Source organism: Notothenia rossii, assembly GCF_949606895.1.
Source record: "Notothenia rossii genome assembly, chromosome: 7".
Classification (NCBI taxonomy): domain Eukaryota; kingdom Metazoa; phylum Chordata; class Actinopteri; order Perciformes; family Nototheniidae; genus Notothenia; species Notothenia rossii.
Window position 1 is genome coordinate 6,396,695 of NC_136905.1, and position 20,126 is coordinate 6,416,820.

At 39.2% G+C, this 20,126-nt stretch overlaps 3 protein-coding genes across 6 annotated transcripts in view; 2 read left to right on the forward strand and 1 right to left on the reverse strand.

Annotated features, from left to right (window-relative positions):
* Positions 1-5,646, reverse strand: part of LOC307013511 (GA-binding protein subunit beta-2-like) — a 21,005-nt gene extending 15,359 nt beyond the window's left edge. Inside the window, exons 1-2 of the mRNA XM_079640912.1 lie at positions 5,487-5,646; positions 3,192-3,399 (exon numbers count right to left, since the gene is read on the reverse strand). Coding sequence (XP_079497038.1) covers positions 3,192-3,399 — 208 coding nt within the window. The 5' untranslated portion in view covers positions 5,487-5,646. The remainder of the gene's footprint in view (positions 1-3,191; positions 3,400-5,486) is intronic.
* LOC307013561 (tripartite motif-containing protein 16-like) lies at positions 4,897-10,478 on the forward strand. 3 transcript variants are annotated; one of them, XM_079640967.1, is made up of 2 exons: positions 4,897-5,268; positions 8,447-10,478. In XM_079640967.1, the coding sequence occupies exon 2, from the start codon at positions 8,608-8,610 to the stop codon at positions 9,991-9,993; it is 1,386 nt and encodes a 461-aa protein (XP_079497093.1). In that variant the 5' UTR covers positions 4,897-5,268; positions 8,447-8,607; the 3' UTR covers positions 9,994-10,478. The 3 variants fall into 3 exon arrangements, with proteins under 3 accessions (XP_079497093.1, XP_079497094.1, XP_079497095.1); XM_079640968.1 differs by lacking the exon at positions 4,897-5,268 and adding an exon at positions 5,735-5,954; XM_079640969.1 differs by lacking the exon at positions 4,897-5,268 and adding an exon at positions 5,735-5,954 and having other exon boundaries at positions 8,450-10,478.
* Positions 10,479-15,313: 4,835 nt separating this feature from the next.
* The window catches only part of ptpn23a (protein tyrosine phosphatase, non-receptor type 23, a), a 32,040-nt gene continuing 27,227 nt past the window's right edge, over positions 15,314-20,126 (forward strand). For both annotated transcript variants that reach the window (XM_079692084.1, XM_079692085.1), the window contains exons 1-2: positions 15,314-15,577; positions 18,580-18,654. In XM_079692084.1, the coding sequence (XP_079548210.1) occupies positions 15,494-15,577; positions 18,580-18,654 (159 nt within the window). In that variant the 5' untranslated portion in view covers positions 15,314-15,493. The remainder of the gene's footprint in view (positions 15,578-18,579; positions 18,655-20,126) is intronic.

A 20,126-nucleotide genomic window follows, 5' to 3' on the forward strand; every position in this document is an offset into this window, starting at 1 on the left:
AATGGCCGTTAGCCCGGACGTGGACATGATTTGTGAGAGGATGACTGGCGCTGGCCCAGAGCACCGTACATCAAGTCGTAGCATAGGAATGTTTTACCGTCGGCGACACTTAGTTAGCTGTGTGCATTAGCTGTACTGAGACCTCATTAGCAACCAGTAGGCCATTACCACCTGGGAACTCACACTAACATAGCCAGCCCCCCCCCTCCTACTACTTAAGGCACATTTACAGGAAGTCACAACAGAAAAGAAACAATCAAGCCCCCCCCCCCTTTAGGCAAGATATTGGAGATGTGTCCATGTACGGGAAATGCTCCCTTCATGCCTCGATAGCTGTTTTTACAATCACATGATAGCCGGCCCCGCTTACCAATCAGAGCAGACATTTATTTAACAGCTACAGTCTTTTTGTTAATGATCTGTAGTGTAAACGCAATTCTGGATAACTCAACTGATTCCTTTTAAGTCGTTTTCTCAGACTTAGTAAAGCACGAATAATGCTTTCACAACCTGAGTCATAAGAATAGAGTATGAACATTATTCATAGGTAGACACACTAAGAGCAGTGCATGTTGAATATAGTAGTAGTAGAAATATAAGCAGTATCATATAGACACTAGACAATAGTAGAAATATGAATACACTATAGACTAGTGTGGACACTTTGTAAGAGTAAATGTGACAAATGTGCAAAGTCATACTCGTCATGATGTGACATGACTTAAGCAAGTAAAGAAATAAGTGGTTAAAAAAGTGATAAAGACACCCATCCAATACATGTCCTTGTCTGCTCGAATGCAGTGCTCATGACAGGTCAGATTAACTGTGAACACAAACTGCCCACTAAGAAAAACGTATCACATGATTTTACACTTAAAGGTGGGGTAGGTCATTTTGGAGAAACCAGCTCGATTGCGCTAGAATTTGAAAATACACAACCGGAACAAATCTGCCACTTCCTTACAGAGCCCCTCCTCCAACACACACGAACGCACACATGACCAATGAGGGCACGAGATAAGTTTGTGCACAGATGGAAGGCTGACAGGCAGGTAGGCCATCCAGTTACTTTAGCCGGGCCGGCTCAGATGATTGGTCGTGCTTTTTACAGCACTACGGCTTCCACAGATGACATTTTTTAATGGATTTTTTGTCAAAGCACTTCAGATATTCATTGCTATCGGGATGTTAAGAGCATTCCATGGAATATAACAAAAAGTGTATCTCAATCCGGTTTCTCAAACTTACCTACCCCACCTTTAAAGTAGGAGTTTGTCAAAGGCTTGAAGGTCTCGCTGTGCATCGCCTCAGACAGCTAATCCACCGCTGACACACAAATCTCAATGAACATCTGTTATGTTCAAACGTCAGATTGACTTAGTAAAATAGTGTGACAAATCTGTTTCATTTTATTTATGGGTGATTTTATATTCATAAATATAAATGATGTATGATGTTGTCATTCTAAAACATTAAATAAGCGAAAGCACCCCTTCCTCTACTAACTTTAAAATGAAGACATCATGTGAGTTATCATAAATCCACTGAATAACTTGTCCCAACACTCTTCAATGTGCATTTTGTAAAATGTGTCACGCTATGACAGATAAATGACCCCCTTGAATATGTTAATGTTTGGTATAACAGGTGGCGTTATGGAAAACAACATTTAAAAATACGGCATTAGTGATGTACACATTGCATGCGAGCAGTTTATTATAAAATGACATACTGTATAGATGGGATCATAAAAGTCAGAAGAAGTGCCTGTGGAGTTTTAAAATATTTAAAAGTTTTAGAAAATTCAGAATATTTTCTGACATGTTGTACCCTAAAGAGTGAAGAGACTAATCGAGAAAATGATCGACGGATTAATAATTAATCAGTTAGCTTCAGCCCTGAGACATAGTACCATAGGTTTCACAGGCATGAAGCGAGTTGTTCTGTTTACAGGTCACCTATCATGCTAAATCCACTTCTCCATGTCTCTTCTACATCAACATGTGTCCCCTCTTCTTCATGTCTCTTCTTCATCAACATGTGTCCCTTCTTCTTCATGTCTCTTCTACATCAACATGTGTCCCCTCTTCTTCATGTCTCTTCTACATCAACATGTGTGCCCTCTTCTTCATGTCTCTTCTACATCAACATGTGTCCCCTCTTCTTCATGTCTTTTCTATATCAACATGTGTCCCCTCTTCTTCATGTCTCTTCTACATCAACATGTGTCCCCTCTTCTCCATGTCTCTTCTACATCAACATGTGTCCCCTCTTCTTCATGTCTCTTCTACATCAACATGTGTCCCCTCTTCTCCATGTCTCTTCTACATCAACATGTGTCCCCTCTTCTCCATGTCTCTTCTACATCAACATGTGTCCCCTCTTCTTCATGTCTCTTCTACATCAACATGTGTCCCCTCTTCTCCATGTCTCTTCTACATCAACATGTGTCCCCTCTTCTTCATGTCTCTTCTACATCAACATGTGTCCCCTCTGTGGAAAGAGACTCTGAAAGTTTCAGGAACAAAGATTCTCTCTCTTTTTGATCCATTTCTATAAAAACCTGTCTGAAAATGAGCTGATCAGATTTTGGCCACTTTATGATGTCATAACGATGTGTTGGCTTGTGTAACCATTAGCCAATCAGCAACCAAGGTAACCCCCCCACCTTGTCACCTGAATCTCCTCCTAGAGCACCATTGAGTTCTTTCTAACCAAATCTCTCTCAGAGGGGCGTGGGGAGGGGCTCCTTATTTTCATCTAAAGTAGCAGACAGAGAATCAGCACTTTGGAAACAGGGCTGAAACAGAGGGGATTATGGGTAATGCTGCAATGATCTGTTTGGTGTTTGGAGCCAATCAGAGACAGGCTCTGGATATATCTGAGACCTGTGATATATTGATGAAAAACAGTATAATATGAGACCTTTAAAGTGTGCACTTATGGCCTTGTTATTTAGATTTAACCATTTGACAGAAACCCAGTACAAACCTGCAACTTAGATTGTTTTTTTTAAACAGAGAAAGGCAAAGATTATCTGTGGTAAACAGTTTACTTTAAAAATAGAAATCTAAGACTAGCTGAGTGTTATTATTTCCTTTACCATACATTTTTCTTGACTTTCCCAGTCTTTTGAGCTCAAGCCTCCACTGTCATTTTGCCACTGTGTGGTGACCATGGACATTATGAGCTGAGTATCTGTTTTTTTTCTGGCAGATGGTGAGGTTTGACACTCATCTCATAACGGATTAGCTTGAAGATTATTCCACAATTAACGCATATCAGCCTCACCCAGTCTGTGGTGAATGGAGCTCCGTTGGCCATCAGAGCTTTAACATCATCATCCTGTCCACCTCTCACCGCCTCTAGCAGCTGCTGCCCGAGACCCACCAGCGACATCTGCTGACAGCCAGAGAGAAACACAGATCAGGCAGGAAGAAATTTGTGTTTATAGCACATAATGATAACTGTACTTTATGTGTTTTGTTTCCATTGTTGGAAATTACTTTATAAAAAATATACGGGTTGGTTGTATGGATAACCAATGTTTTGCACATCAGAAAATCATTCTGACTTATATTTTCCAGATGTATATATATTTTTTATTTTATATTTTTTAACTTTTTAATGCTATTTTATTTCTGAAATATTTTGGACTGTTTATTTCTTGTGTCTTAATTTCTCTTATGTACATTGCCTTGTGTTTTTTATGCTGCTGCTACTACGCAAACATTTCTCAAATTGGGATCAATAAAGTATCTATCTATCTATCTATCTATCCGTCCGTCCGTCTACCCTGTCCGTCCGTCTGTCCGTCCGTCCGTCCGTCCGTCTGTCTGTCTGTCTATCTGTCTATCTATCCGTCCGTCCGTCCGTCTATCCTGTCTGTCTGTCCGTCTGTCTGTCTGTCTGTCTATCCGTCTGTCCGTCCGTCTGTCCGTCTGTCTGTCTGTCTGTCTGTCTGTCTGTCTGTCTGTCTGTCTGTCTGTCTATCCATCCATCCATCCATCCATCTATCCATCTTACAGTAACTTCAGAAATGTTCAATATCTTCCTGGAGTTCAACGATGAACGATTTCGTGGTGCTAAGAAGTTATGCAAAAACAATTTGAAACACCATTTTTTATTAATAATATAGCTAATTTATAGCATAAATACCTATCATTTCTTTTTCCAGCTTTAAAATGTCAAAATGTGATGCTTCGCCACTTTTTAATAGCAATGGAGGTGAAAGATATTTTTAGTTTTTGACCATTGGTAAACTTATTTGTAATTTTAAATACCTCTATTTTACTATCTACTCTATTGCCTTTTTATCAATATATATTTAGGCTTTTAGCTATCATACATTGTTGTTTTTGTTAACTTTTTCGTTTGCATGCATTGACATATAGGCATCATTGTAAACACCTCCTTACTGGGTCTTTTCGAGGTTAGATAAATAAACATATGAAAACATTTATTTAAATATACTTCGCTAGGTCCCGTCCCACCATTGCAATCATGTTTCACTGTTTAGTGTTGTTAGTGTGGAATGGCAGTGGTAGTAAACAAGGGGAAAGTATATGCAATTACATTTTAACAGAGGTGGGTGAAGTACTCAGATTATTTACTTAAATAAAAGTAATGATACTACTGAAGAACCAAAAGTTAAACTGTGTTATTTAGAATGGCCATTTTAAGCACAATAACTTATTTTATTAAATGTATTATTGCATTAATGTCTTCATCGCTTCAATGTTGCACTAAGGTCAAGGTGGGGTTTATTTGAATTACTTTAAACATTACTGGGTAGCTTAACCCTTTAATAATATATAATAACGTTTGTCGATTCAATATTTTGTATTAATAACCTAAATCTGCAAAGTCACTAATAACTAAATGAAGTGAGTAGAAGTATTAAGTAGCATAGGCCTAATAAGTATCACCATTTTGTACTTGAGTAAATGTTACATTACGCCACTACCTTGTAAATGCTCATACATGCATTTTAAACAACTCGTATGAAAATGTTTAAAGTTACAACTTTATGACACAGAAATCAAAAGCTTGACTCCGCTCCACACGCTTTATAGTAATAATGTGGACACGCTAAAACAATCCGAATCAATAGGCTCAGTTGATAAAACAAAGACATACACGAACGGACATTTAACAATATATAAATACAGTTTGACACCCAGTTAAGTGATGTTTGTTCCGGGGGAAGTTGATGCTAGCATTGAGAGCTATTTCCACATCCGCTAGTCAACACTACAAAGGAAGAAGGTAAACTCTGCTCCGATATTTAATAATTTATAATAATGTTATCATAGACCCTGAAGCCTGAACCTCTTATACAGACGTATACATTTTATGAACTCTGAACAGACAAGAGAAAGCTAACTGTTAACTAGCTAACGTGAAAGTAACGTTACTGTTTATCAGTTAGCTCTCATAACAATGTTGTGTTTACCTTATGTATCATTAATACTCGGTATACTTGCCTTAAAAGGAAGGAGTCACAAAGGTATATTTAAAACGCGGATTTCTGGTATACGTAAGCTGATTGTTACACTTTGGCTATTTCTTCGCAAAACCCAAATAGTATTTGTTTTGTATTATTTGTAGCTCAAAAATGGCGGCTACATGACGCGAGGAAGAGGCGACGGTCGTATTCCGGTTTAACTTTTCAAAATAAAACAAGCACTAAACCCGTAACATATTTTTGATAACAGTTTATGGCGGCGTGCGGTGATGCCACTGTAATCATTTTATTCATTGAAAAGTTTGATTTGGCGTCGTTTAAACCCCGTCAATAGAATACAATTTAATAAAACAAAAAGAGGTGTACGCTCATGATTGACTTTCCAAGAATAAACTTTATGTTGAAGGTTAAATCAGTTTGCTGTGCAAACTGAAGTAGAGTGGCGGATCTGAAAACTACAGTCAACTCTTCAAACATCAAGGAGAAGGTAAACTCTCCCAGATATTTAATATTGTATAATAATGTATTTATAGACCATGAAGCCTGAACAACGAAATACACATCATATGAACTCTGAACAGACAATACAAAGCTAACGTGTAACTTGCTAACGTTAAAAGTAACCGGTCAGTGTTTTTAATTTGCCATTAATAATAACTGGTATACTTGCGTCAAAACGGAGGTGTCACAAAAGTATATTTAAAACGCTGATTTCTGGTATACGTAAGCTGATTGTTAGACTCCTTATATGAATTGTAACCACGAGTGGCGGCGCCAGGGTATGGCTGGGGTAAGCTACAGGCATACCAAGAAATGGCTTAGCCCAGAACAAACTTTTTCTGTCAGGCCCCCCCCCCCTTTGGAGAAAAAAAAAAGGTCGGGCCCCCCCAACACAAATAGTCAGGCTCAGTGGCGGCGCCAGAGATTTCTTTTGGGGGTGCTGTGGGGTAGCTTGACGTTTCATAGAGGGTGCTCAAACATTTAGGGTTTCCCATTAATGTACCGGTCGCTACAGTGAAATGTTATACTGCAACAATCCCCACGCACACACAGTGTACCTGCGACTGTTACAATGAAGGCTCGATAATCAGCTCACGGCATATAGGTGTAAGCAGGGGTAAAGTGCTACTTTTAGGTGGTGTGTGGACCTCACATAGGGGGGTCCGGGGGCAAGCCCCCCCCGGGAAGATTTATTTTTAAATATTGAAGTTAAAGCATCAATCTGGTGCACTTTGAGAGCAAAATAAAGAGATCTATGGATACATCTCTCAACACCCATTTGAAACAGAATTGTAAACAGATTTACTTTTTCTTTATGGATATTTTACAAATCACCCTTTTAAACTTTATTTTTGTTTTACTGTCATATAGTATTTCATACCTGTTTTTAATTTATTCTCTTATTTTTTTATAACTATAATGATTATATAAACGTGGGGCCTCGGAAATAATTGTTTACATTACTGGTGACCAAAACGTTTGAGACCCACTGAGATAACACTGAGAGAGTCCTTTAGCTCACTGAGCCTCTCAGTCTGACAGGAGAGGACTCTCCTCCACTTTGTTGTTGAAAAAAACTCCTTATATCCGTTAGCGTAGCTCGCTAGCACCAGAAGCTAACAACAACGATCTCCGGTACCGGTGCTCTCTTTCTCTCTCTCTGTCTCTGTCTCTCTCTCTCTCTCTCTCTCACTCTCACTCTCACTCTCTCTCTCTCATCAATAATTTTTCACATTTTTTTTTATAACCATTTTCCCCCAGGGGCGCAGAGATTTCATTACGTGTTGACATAAATCAACACGTAATGAAATAAGACCCCACGGTTTGATGATTGATAGGTGTGTGGGCTGTCTTTCATTTTGACACACAGAACAATGGGGGCTATCCGCCCATATCCACAATGTAAAGTAATTCACAAAGTCTCTTCCCTCTTCCCTCTTCAGTGAGGAGCAGCAGGTTCAGCTTTCAGAACAAAGTAACAACAAACTAAAATGGCATTCATTTTTTTAAATATGTCGTGTAGTAATAGATTTATTTATTTTTCTTCTCAAGAGAGCACCAGAATGTGTATTTTATGTTAGTATTTCAAAAAATCTCCTGGGGGAGAATCCCCCAGACCCCAGGGGATGGGTTTTCAGCATGTCAACTCTTTCATCTGTGGAGAAATTGCAGGATTGGCTCCAGGTCGCCCTTTTTATTTACTACAAGACAAATGTGCCTTTTTATTTCATACAGTTCAATTTGGATTGAGACAGGGAAATAATCTAAACCTCACGCGTGGCGTTTCACTGTCAAGGGGAGCGTGTATGTAATTACATTGCACATACTGACTTGAGCCCCGCCACTGTATGGGTTAGCCCTACCATAGATTGCCCAACAAAAATACTCTGGCGCCGCCACTGGTAACCACATATAAGGATATTTTAAAATGCTATTTGATCTATAATTCACTGTATTGTCATACAATAATGTATTAATTTATTATTATCTGTTTTGAGAACATCCTCCTTTTTTGAGGAGTTATACTTCACAGTAATATCTTTTTACAAATACAGTTGCATCTCTCCAGTTGAGTTGCTGATTAGCACAGTACATTAAAGAGAGATGTTTGAGAGACAGACATTAGTTTGGTTGCTTTGCAAGGGTTCACAGTCTCTTTCTGTTCCATTTATATTCAAATGTACTTCATTGGCATGGGAGACCTATGTTTACAAAGCAAATAAAGTGACAAGATGGTCAATGATTATTCATTGATGTCACTTAAGTCGTATTCTTCCTTAACGACAGTAAAACTCATTCAGGTTTAAGTCATACCCATGTCGTGAGTAAAATGCACTGTTGAGGAACCTGCGATCTAAGTTTTTCATACATTACATAATTACACCATAGTTTTGTACATGTCATGACAATACAACCTTTGAATCTTTGAATATAAGTACTGTCACACATAGGTTTGTAGTTGATCCGTCTGTATTTCAGCAGGTAAGATGTCCGACGATGGCGATGAATAGTACCCCGATGACCTCACCTGCAATGATTGCGAACGGTCAATTAATGGTTCGATAAACTCCTGCGATGAAGGCTACCTCTGCAGTGATTGCTTCTGTAGTAGATGGAATGACAGTGAATAAGAGGTTCTAATGGACTGGGATGAAGAGGAAGGTATGGAAACCAATATGGAGGAAGAGGAATCTGATCACCGCTATGCTGGACCTGAAGATGTGGCCTGTGATGTCTGCAGTGGGAGAAAGCAAAAAGCCCTCAAATCCTGCCTCTCCTGTCTGGTCTCTTACTGTGAGCAGCACCTTCAGCCTCACCATGAATCTCCTGCTTTTGAAAAACACGAGCTGGTGGACTCCTCCAAGGATCTCCAGGAGGACATCGCCCTCCGTCAGCAGTGTGTGTACACAGCAGAAAATGCATCGAGGGTGAGAAAGCTGGCAGCGATTCGACAAAAAATCCAGCAAAGGATCCAGGAAAGAGATAAAAATGTGAAGCTGTATTATCTGGAGATGGAGGCTATCAGTGACTCTGCTGCTGAAACGGTGGAGGACAGTGAGAAGATCTTCACTGAGCTGACTCGTGTCATTGAGAAAAAAAGGGATTACGTCAACCACAAGATCAGATCGCTGCGTCAAATTGAAAAAAATCGAGTCAAAGACCTTCAAAAGAAGATTGAGCAGGAGATTGCTAATCTGAAGTGGAAAGACTCTGAGCTGCAGAAGCTCGCACACACAGAGGATGAGAACAAGTTTCTGCAAAAACTGCCCTCGCTCTCACATCCCGGTACACCTACAGACACATCCAGCATCCCTTCGCTGCAGGACTTTAAGGACGTCACAGAGTCTTTGACTAAAGTCGAAAGAAACGTAGGGGAAGTTCTGTGGGAGAATAGCACCAACTTCAAAATGGCAGGGACCAAAGTGGAGGTTTTACTGTCCCCGCAAGAGCCTAGCATCAGAGCTGCACTCCAAAGATATTCATGTGATATCACCATGGATCCAAACACAGCAGAACATTGTTTGAAATTATCCAAGAGGAACAGGAAAGCAACACACACATGGGGAAAATCACAGAGTTATTTTCATCACCCAGGCAGATTCATAGGTTGGCCACAGGTGCTGAGTAAAGAGAGCCTGACTGGGCGGTGTTACTGGGAGGTGGAGTACAGCAAAGAGAAAAAAGTGTGTGTAGCAGTCTCATACAAGGATTTCATCAATGTTGACTGTGTGACTGAATGTAAATTTGGACACAACAACCATTCTTGGGCATTGCAATGTGAAGGTGACCGTTATAAACTTCACTACGTGGTTCCAACTATCTTCTCAGGGCCTAAGTCCAAAAGAATAGGAGTGTACCTGGATTACAGTGCAGGTATCCTGTCTTTCTACAGCATCTCTGAAACCTCCACTCTGCTTGTCACAGTCAAGACTTCCTTCACTCGGCCGCTCTACGCTGGACTTACCATTTGCTGTCGTCACGGACAAAATCCAGTTACAGCAGAGTTCTGTAAACTCACGGGATAAAGGGACAATGGGTTCAAACTGCACAGAACAGCACTTTACAGCAATCTACTGTCATTCAAACGATGTGGATGTGGACTTTTAATTTATTTTTATGTTTGAGTTCTTGCCAGGAGGTGCTCTTACCTGCATCTGTTAAGCCATGGATGCTATCGGGGCTAATGAGGTTTATACATTGTTCTTTCTGTTCCACTACACTGGTCCCAAGAGAGAAAGCTCCAATTTTTGTGTTCTGAAGAAATCTTAAACCTTTACCAAGCGTAACTGATGGGCTGTGTTGACAAATTGATGTTTGATGAGATGATTAAACAAACAAGCAAACAGGAAAAAGGTATTTTCTTTCTTGTCTTATATCCAGGGTAACATACACGTTTGATGGAGATGATACGAGAGGGATTCCAGATCCTACAAGAGAGTTAAAACCCCCAAAATAAAACAAGCACTAAACGCTTAACATATCTTTTATACCTTTAGCCGCTTTCACACCAAGTACTTTGCCGTACTTAGTTCCCAGTACTTAGTCCCGCCGAACTCTTTAGTCCCGGAACTGTCCTAGTAAATTGCGTTCACAACGGAATAAGTCCCTGAGGGAGGATTACGCAAATTAAGCCGCTGACGTCACTTCTTCTTCTTCTGCTTTGGGTTTACTGGCAGGCCGCAAACAACTTCACGGCGTATACTGCCACCCGAAGTCCCCGGCCGGAAGTCTCCGGAGTTGGGGACTGGCTTCAGTAGAAGCTGCTGGGACTCCCAGCAGCTTCTACTGAAGCCTTCCGAGTAAATCGCCAGAACGCCGACACCTCCTCATCTCCACCGCTCCCATGTTTTTTTTTGTGTTGCCATAAATTAGTCTCTCTGCGTTGGTGTGCGGGGCTAATGCTAATGCTAATAATGCTAATGCCAGCAAATACAATGGCGGCTTCACAAAACTTTTCAGAGTTTTACGGGGCGTGGTTTGCAATTCGCCAGAAATTGGCACCTTTTTCTCCCCAGGATAGAACCAGCTCTCTAGCAGGGACTGAAAAGGGGGGAAAAGGTTCTCATGAACTAGGTTCTAGTTCCAGATCTTTTTGATGTGAACGCAAAATCCCAATAACTATCGGAACTATTCCTGGGAAAAGTACACCGGTTTGAAAGCGCCTATAGTCTTTGGCGGGGTGCAGTTATGTCACCTAACATCTTTTATATTCCTTTTAAATTTTAGATTTTGCATCGTTTTACCTGCTAACAGAACATACTTTAATAAAACCATAAGAGGTGCTGTACGGTAATGATTTGCTTTCCAAGAAAAACATTTAATTTGAAGGTGAAATCCGGTCAGTTTGTTGTTTATAGTAACCTGGAGAGTCAGAAGCAGGATTCCTTTATTAGTCTGACAGAGGGTAAATGTACAGTTACAGCAAAGAAGATACACTACTGATAGAGACCAAATAAAAACAGTATTGAATCATTTGAATAGTATTTATTAAAGTGAGCACATATATTAAACGTTTAAAATGAAATAATTACACATTTCAAGTATAAAAAGTATTCAAACAATAAGTGAAACAGTTATAAAGTAATGAGCTGCAGGATGAAAGTAATACATACTATAGATTGGTGTCAACGTGCACTAATTATTTAGACTTTTGGGGAAATGAATCCTCTTAGGTATTTCTTTTTTTATTATTCAATTGTGAACTAAAATAGGATTCTGTCCCTCATACACTTGATTGAATAAATATGTTTGTGTTGAAAAAGTTCTACTCAGTGATGAGGTTAGGGACCTACAGTATGTAATGTCCCCATTTGGTGTCAAGAAAAAGGCCTAATTACTCTCTTCTTTAATATTTACATCAACACTGTAAATGTTTACGACCACAACATAATGAGTTAACTATACCCCTGGCAAAACCATAGAGGTTAGTTGAAGAAAAAAACCACGACACACATAAACAATACAAGTAAAATACATTTCAACCTTTTAAAAGTATATAGGACACAACATGTTCCAAAAACACAAGAATATTCTAAAACACACTAATAATTTATAACACACTATAACTTAGTATAGTAAGGTAATTGTTACCACATACAAGGACATTTTTTATGAATTATTTGAACTGTAATTCAAAGTATTGTCATATCTGCTTTTAAAAACGGCCTCCCCTGTTTGCCTACGAGGAGTTATACTTCACAGAGAACTGCAGTGACGCGTCCTAAAACCCGGAAGTAAGTTAGCATTTTTACCACGTCCGGTTCCTTCGACAAAAAGCAATGCAATTTCTCCATAGGATTTTGGAAAATAGCTCCAAATAAGGTCTGTGTTTGACAAAAATTGAAGAGACAGATCACGTTTTGTTCCACGACATTAAATACATCAGCAGTGACCCCGCTGGTGATTTATGAAGAGTTTACGTGTCTGAAAAACGATGGTTGTTAACATGTGGCTGAATAGGACTACAGAAGTTGTCCAGGCCGTTTTACGTCATTACACCGAACAGGTAAACACTCCCGCTTAGTTTGTTTGCCCTGTTCTGCTTGAAAGCAAGTAGCTCCCTCCTGCAAACTGTTAAAACAAACGCTTCAACTGGTATACAATTTTGAATCTGTATGTTGAATATGGCTATAATATTTAGCGTGACGTTGAAGCAGCGACCCTGCTGTAGTTCGTTTATAGCATAACGTTAGCATTTTGCTTCTGGCGACTAGATTTATGATTCGAAAATTATAAAAGTAGGGTAGACATGTGGAGATTATCCGGCTGAACAAAACATGATACGTCTCTTTAATGTGTGTCAACAGACCTTATTTCCTGCTAATTTCCAAAATCCTATGGACTAATTGCATTGCGTTTTTTGACGAAGGCTCCGGAAGGAGTTTACTTCCGGGTTTTAGGACGCGTCACTGCGGTTCTCTATATCTTTTTACAAATACAGTTTATTTCTCCAGTTAGATTTCTCATTAGCACAGTACATTAAAGAGAGATGATGGACAGACAGACATTAGATTGGTTGCTTTGCAGGGGTCCACATTCTTGAACTATTCAATTCAAATTCAAATTAGCTTTGCTGGCATGGGAAACATTTGTTTACAGAGCAACTGAATGTGAAAAGATGGTCAACGATTATTCATTGATTTCACAAATGTTCGATTCTACCTTTAGGACAGTAAAACTCATTCAGGTTTAGGCCATGCCCATGTTGTTTGTGGAGTAAGGGGATATATATATAAGGCCCACCACACATAGATTTGAAGTTGATCTGTCTGTCTTTCAGCAGATAAGATGGACTTCTATGAATGGTACGATAACCACTGCTGCCCTCTGTGCCACGAGCTAATGACTGAGAGAGATGGAGATTTCCTCTGCCTCTGCTGTGAAGCTGACTGGCATGAACAGGAGGCAATGATGAACCAATCCTCCAATGACAGAGATGAAGAGGAAGGTATGGAAACCAATAGGGAGGAAGAGGAATCTGATCACTGCTATGCTGGACCTGAAGATGTGGCCTGTGATGTCTGCAGTGGGTGAAAGCAGAAAGACCTCAAATCCTGTCTCACCTGCTGGTCTCTTACTGTGAGCAGCACCTTCAGCCTCACCATGAATCTCCTGCTTTTGAAAAATACGAGCTGGTGGACTCCTCCGAGGATCTCCAGGAGGACATCGCCCTCCGTCAGCAGTGTGTCTACACAGCAGAAAATGCAGAGAGGGAGAGAAAGCTGGCAGCGATTCGACAAAAAATCCAGCAGAGGATCCAGGACAGAGATACAAATGTGATGAAGCTGTATTATCTGGAGATGGAGGCTATCAGTGAATCTGCTGCTGAAACGGTGGAGGACAGTGAGAAGATCTTCACTGAGCTGACCCGTGTCATTGAGAAAAAAAGGGATTACGTCAACCACAAGATCAGATCGCTGCGTCAAATTGAAAAGAATCGAGTCAAAGAGCTTCAAAAGAAGCTTGAGCAGGAGATTGCTAATCTGAAGTGGAAAGACTGAGCTGAAAAAAGAGAAAAGAGAAAAAAGTGTGTGTAGCAGTCTCATACAAGGAATTCATCAATGTTGCCTGAATGACTGAATGTAAATTTGGACACACGCTGGACTTGTCGTCACGGACAAAATAAAGGAAGAGCAGAGTTCTGTGAACTCACGGGTTAAAGGGACAGTGGGTTCAAACTGCACATATCAACACTGCACAGCAATCTACTGTCCTTCAAACGATATGGAAGTGGACTTCTTATTTTTTTGTTTGAGTTTTTTTCAAGATATTTAAATACATGTTGTATGATTAATAAAAAAACACGAAAAAAGTATTTTCTTTCTTGTCTTATATCCAGGGTAACATACAGGTTTAATGGAGATTTTGCGAAACTGATACGAGAGTTTAATTGAGGCAGGCCTTACACCCTAAACAGCACACAGTTCTCTGTTCATGTTAAGAGCAGAACAGCTTTGGTCACATTCAGTAACAACTATTACCAGACTTTCACTGTGGTGCTGTAGATTCATTATTCCATAACCAAGTTGTATTCCTCATTTTGCTGTGATATCTATTAAAGTTAAGATTGGATAAACTTAAACCATACAGGCTACCAATAAGACTCATCTGTTACTATTTAGGTTTTTGTAAAAAGTGTATCCATACTTTTAGAAAAAACTAAGTAGCTATTACGGTTTTGGCATCTTCTTAATAAAGATCAAACTGCCAAAATATTTCTGTCATATTTATTCTTAGAGCTACTGTTTTGTTTCCTAAAAAATATTGATAGGACATGGCTTTATCCCACTTATTTGGTATCTATGAATTAAATATTGAATATATGCACACATGTGCAGTGTAAACATTAGAAGGAAGCCTTTTTTTAAATTAAAAACCTTGAACATTGATTCTTAAAAGAAGTGTTTTTTGTGTGATCTAAACATTTTGACAGTAATTATACGCAAAGTATACGTCTCAACCAGATTTTAAGACTTGAAACCATTCGGGGTAAATGAGGCATTTTTCTCATCATGCTAGTATATTTTTCTCTTTTCATACTATCAAACTAGAGCATTACAAATGTAAAAATAAGAAGGAAATCAAAACCAATTGTGTATTTGATAAATATGTTTACTTGAAATGGTACCTTTCGTTTTGAATCACTATTATCACTTTATTTTTTTGTATATATATATATATATATATATATATATATATATATATATATATATATATATATATATATATATATTATGTATTTACTCTTTCTGTGTGTACCTGTGTTCGCTTGACATAATGTTGGATGGACACATCTTTAAAAAGAGTAATTCGCAGTAACGACTACATTTCCCATAGACCAGTGCGGCACTTAAACTGAGCTTACGTCACGTGCACTTCCAACTTCCGGCTGAAGTGTAAATTGATACATGACACAGTTGTTTGGGGGAAAGCTTGTTTTCTTTGGGAAAAACGTTAACGTCCACGGAACTACCGACGTGGATTTGACATTTTAACGGCCGATCGTCCCGTGTAGACTGGGCCGCGATGGAGGCGGTTCCCCGGATGCCGATGATCTGGCTGGATCTGAAGGAGGCTGGGGACTTCCAGTTCAGCCCGTCCGTCAGGCAGGTGAGCTGGCTGTGTGTGGAGCAACAGGGCTGAGGGCGAAAGACAGTCAAACAACGATTAAGGGCGCCTGGATAACCCAATAAAGAAGCTAACATTAGCCGTTAAAACAGTTGGCTGTCGCGTGTAGGTAAACATTCTGATGGCGGTTAGCTGCACAGCTAGCATAAGTCAGAATCTGGCAAATCTCCCTGACCACCGCCTTTTGTTTGCTAACATTAGCTTAATGCTAGCTAATAATAATAATAATAACAACACATTATATTTATATAGCGTTTCTCCAGGTGCTCCAAACCGCTTTAAAGATTACAGATTACATGTTACTTATTAGACGCTTTTATCCAAAGCCACTTACATGCACTAAATACTGTGGACAATACCCACAGGAGCAAATCTAGACAGATATATACTTCATTCAGCACATATTGGGAAAGTATTTTGTTACTGCAGCAATATGTGTAGGCATTACAATAATTAAAAGTTGGAAGAAAGTATAAACATAATCAAATAAAAACAATAAACAGCACGTAGCCTATATAATACATATCTAAAGTAGAAAAGACATGAACCACAAAGAATACTACATTTCTAGATAATTTAAACGGTTCTATAAAAGGCCAATACTACACAGCAACATAAATATGGACTTATCATATGTATATTATAGTAGCAAAACATATACATATGATAGCTAAAGCTCCCTCAACTTAAGTGGCTCAATACTTGTAATTAAACACATTTAAGTCGTGAAAGGTAGGGAAACAAACAGCTAAAGTAAGGAAACTGGCCCACTCACACAGTCTGCTTTCATGGAAAATAATAAAGAGTGATCTCACTGTCACATGCACCTAACCAAAGCAGGTTCGTCAGAAATGTAGGATCCCTGCCAAAACAGGAACACTCATGGAACAAAAAGGCAGTCTAATAAAAATAATAAAAAAATATGTCACCAATTTACATCTGACAATATCCTTCTGACCTAAATGAGGAGTTAACAGGATGATTAACAGGTTTTATGTTGTACAGTCGAACAGGTAAAAAGGGAAACAACCAGGTGAAGTGCAAACTATGAATATGATGAGATATCCAATATGTTTCAAATCAAATCAAATCAAAATGTATTATAGCCCCAAATCACAAGAAATGCCTCAAAGGGATTCTTGGTAAAACATGTTGTTTTGTGTTTGCTTAAATCCAAAGTCTATTGATATAATGCCTCTTGTTACAGATGTTGGCATATTATACAATCTTTGCTTTCATACTGTAATGACATTACAACCTGATGTTTGGTCAGGGGATATTTTCATTTCAGATAAAAAAAATAGTTTGACTAAATATTCAGCCCCAAAAATGCACACATTATGCCTTTTACACATGCTTTTGAGGCTTGCTGATTTCTACGGTTGTTCACGGCCACATGTGTGATATCTACATGAAAGAAAAGGCCGATCATTAAAATGTTACCTTCTTCTTTATCTAGTGACCCATATTCCAGAACGTTCCTGGTGCAGATAAAATAACAGATCTTTGCCCCCTTGTGTTAACTCTGGATATTTTGCAATAGACTGCACACATTCATGAAACAATGCTGCTCGTCTTATACATAAAACAAATATTTATTAGGGTTTCATTCATAAATGTATTTAAGTAACTTTAACCTAAATATGAAATACTGAAATTAGTATTTAGTTTTCTATTTCATTTTAAATGTTGGAAGTCAAGCTAAACTATAATATATCACAGGTTAATGCTGCTTTCCTTATAGGCAGACTGGTCATATTCTTAATTAAACTATATATATATATATTACCTACAATTTGTTCTGTTAACCCCGACCAGATGCAGAATGGTACACATTTGTCTGGTGGAAGTCAGGAGGACAATGCCTGTCTGTCTTGTTGCTGTATCATTGTTAATTTTTCCCGTATGCCTGTGACTCTCTTGCTTCCACGATTTCCTTATAAACAGAAACGGAAGCACGACTAAAACTACAATTATGTCTCGTATTGTCCACCTCCTGACCTGACATATCCTGCTTGTTTATTAATGTGGCTCATGGAGACAGGGAAAGGGTTTCCGATACGATATTACTTTATCCCTCCCTTTCCGGGGGAGCTCCATGGGACCTTATTTCGGAAAAAGTATGTATTGAAGTCAATGGAGAGAGAAAGATTATCTTTTGATCCCGTTTGAATTGTGCCACGAATTACACATATGATGTTTGTCAATTTAAAACTGTGAAGTAACACTTTTTTGTTGTGTGAAACCGCTCAATGAACTACATCTCCCGTCTCGCACCACACACCAAGATGGTCGTCACGTTGGCACATTTCACTTCTTTCTTTCAGAATGAGGCGAAAAGTATTAAAAGATGTGAAAATCACTCCAAGTCTGGGCATGTTGAGAGCTGTACACAAAAGGGGGATTAGTGGGTTCCGTAAGAGCCAGCATGGAGGACCGGGACTCTGGGATTTGTAGTCTTTCTAGTTGCGTATTTTTCATAGTCTTATATTTCAACCGTTTTACGACAAACTGTGACTTTTTTGACATGGAAATTATATTTTAAGATTGACAAACATCATATGTGTAATTCGTGGCACAATTCAAACGGGATCGAAAGATAATCTTTCTCTCTCCATTGACTTCAATAAATAATTTTTCCGAAATAAGGTCCCATGGGTCGGAAGTAGAAGGGCGGGACTTCGCCTCTCTATACATGAAAAACAAACAATAAACATTTAACATCACCGCACAATCACTGATCATTTGCAAAGCATGATGGGACAACTCCAGAGCCTACACGAGATTGAAAACCCTCTGCTGTTGCTCAGGGCCAAACATTAGCATATTTATGAGTTAGCTACAGTTTGAAGACATTGGAACAAACATATTTTTTAAACAAAAGTCATTATATTGTTATAACCAAAACAGGGTAAGCTTGAAAGGAACTTGTTTTGCTTTTTGAAATGTGCCACTTTAAAGAACGTCTGCCTCTTTTCTTCCAGTTCATCTCGAAGAATTATGGAGAGAATCCAGACAACTACAATGAACAGATGAAGAAACTGGAGACACTGCGGCAGGTGGGTACTGTTTTAAAACATCGACACCTTTTCCTATTGCCCCTTTCAAACTAGATGAGAAACTCACTTACGCTGACATCTGGATTTTGTCTTCAGTGGCAAATGTTAGAATCTGCATTCATCCTGGAGAAATTAGTCTGCAGTAGTCATGTTTTTTATTTGTTTCAGCAGTGATTAACACATGACCCCAGGGAAATTATAATGTCTTAAACTTTTCTCAGCTTGATGCGATGACACGCGTTGAGTTGAATATCAAATATCATAATTATAAACGCTATTGTGGGGGAAACTTCTGAAGCAATTGGAAACAGGACTCAGAGAGGCACGAGGAGAGCTGGAGCTTTGATGGCAAACACTGACGGTTTATTTGGAGTTACGGTCGGAGAATTGACGAGACAGGTTGTGTGTCACGAGTTGACACAGCGGTTGCCAAACCAATTCTGAAGAACTCTTTCCGTAGCTCAAGGTTTTAACTAGTTCGGAGTGTAATAATCAACATTCTTTATCAGTGAGACTAAACAAATATGGACCCTGAATCTAACTAGAGCTCTCGTCCATAGGAAAGAATGTGCGCCAGGGAACCTTCGTCCCTGAACTGTAAACTACCTCAGGGCGGCTTGTGCTCGGTCATAGACTAGAAACAACAATGTGCCCAAGCTGCTCCTCCTTAAGAGAGATAGCAACAACGCCCAAGGCCGTAGACCTATGCCGTGGGAAAGGAGACAGTGAGAGGAGAACATTATGAACTGTGTCGAAGGTTGAATACTTAAGCAAATTATTCCCTAACAGCTATAAGTATCTGATTTAGTAGCTAATAGCATCTCCAAAAACAAAATGGATTGAGACAGTTGGCAGGAACACAAACATAAAACAGTCTCAAGCGTAAGAATGATCAGACCCATGACAATAAGGGGCTTTGTGATGCTGCGATGTCAATATCGACATGACCAAGACATATAGGAACATGTCAGAAAGTCTTAACATTTTTAATTGGCAGTGTCTGGTTTCTCTTGCTGTGTCTAGTTATTGATTTTTAAATGCATGTTTAATAGACTGAGATGATGTAGAAGTAAACAGGTTAGAGATTTCAGGAGGGTTTGGTTGGGCCCTGTGCACAAACACCTGGGGGAGGAATAATCTTCTCTGCCATACCTGCACAGTTTGTATTTCAAAGCCTTGCATCCCACCTGATCCCCCCCGTGTGTAAGAAAGTTAAATGTAGTGCTTAACAACACACCCGCTCTGTAATAAACTGGTGGTGTGGTGCTGATGAAAATGTGATCCTGAGTGAGAGTTTTATTTCCTTAGGGAATTTGTAATGGCAGATAAGTGGAGTGAAATTCTCGATCCAACCACTAAGTGAAATATCTGCTGTGTTTTCCACTCGGTAATGGTGTTTGTGTGCAGTGCTTTGCATCCATCCTCGTGATCCCAGTCAGGATGGAAATCACAATGACACTTAAAAATAAGCT

Coding starts and splice junctions, on each gene's coding strand:
- LOC307013561 (XM_079640967.1), top strand. CDS start 8,608: ATGGACTGGGATGAAGAGGAAGGTATGGAAACCAATATGGAGGAAGAG.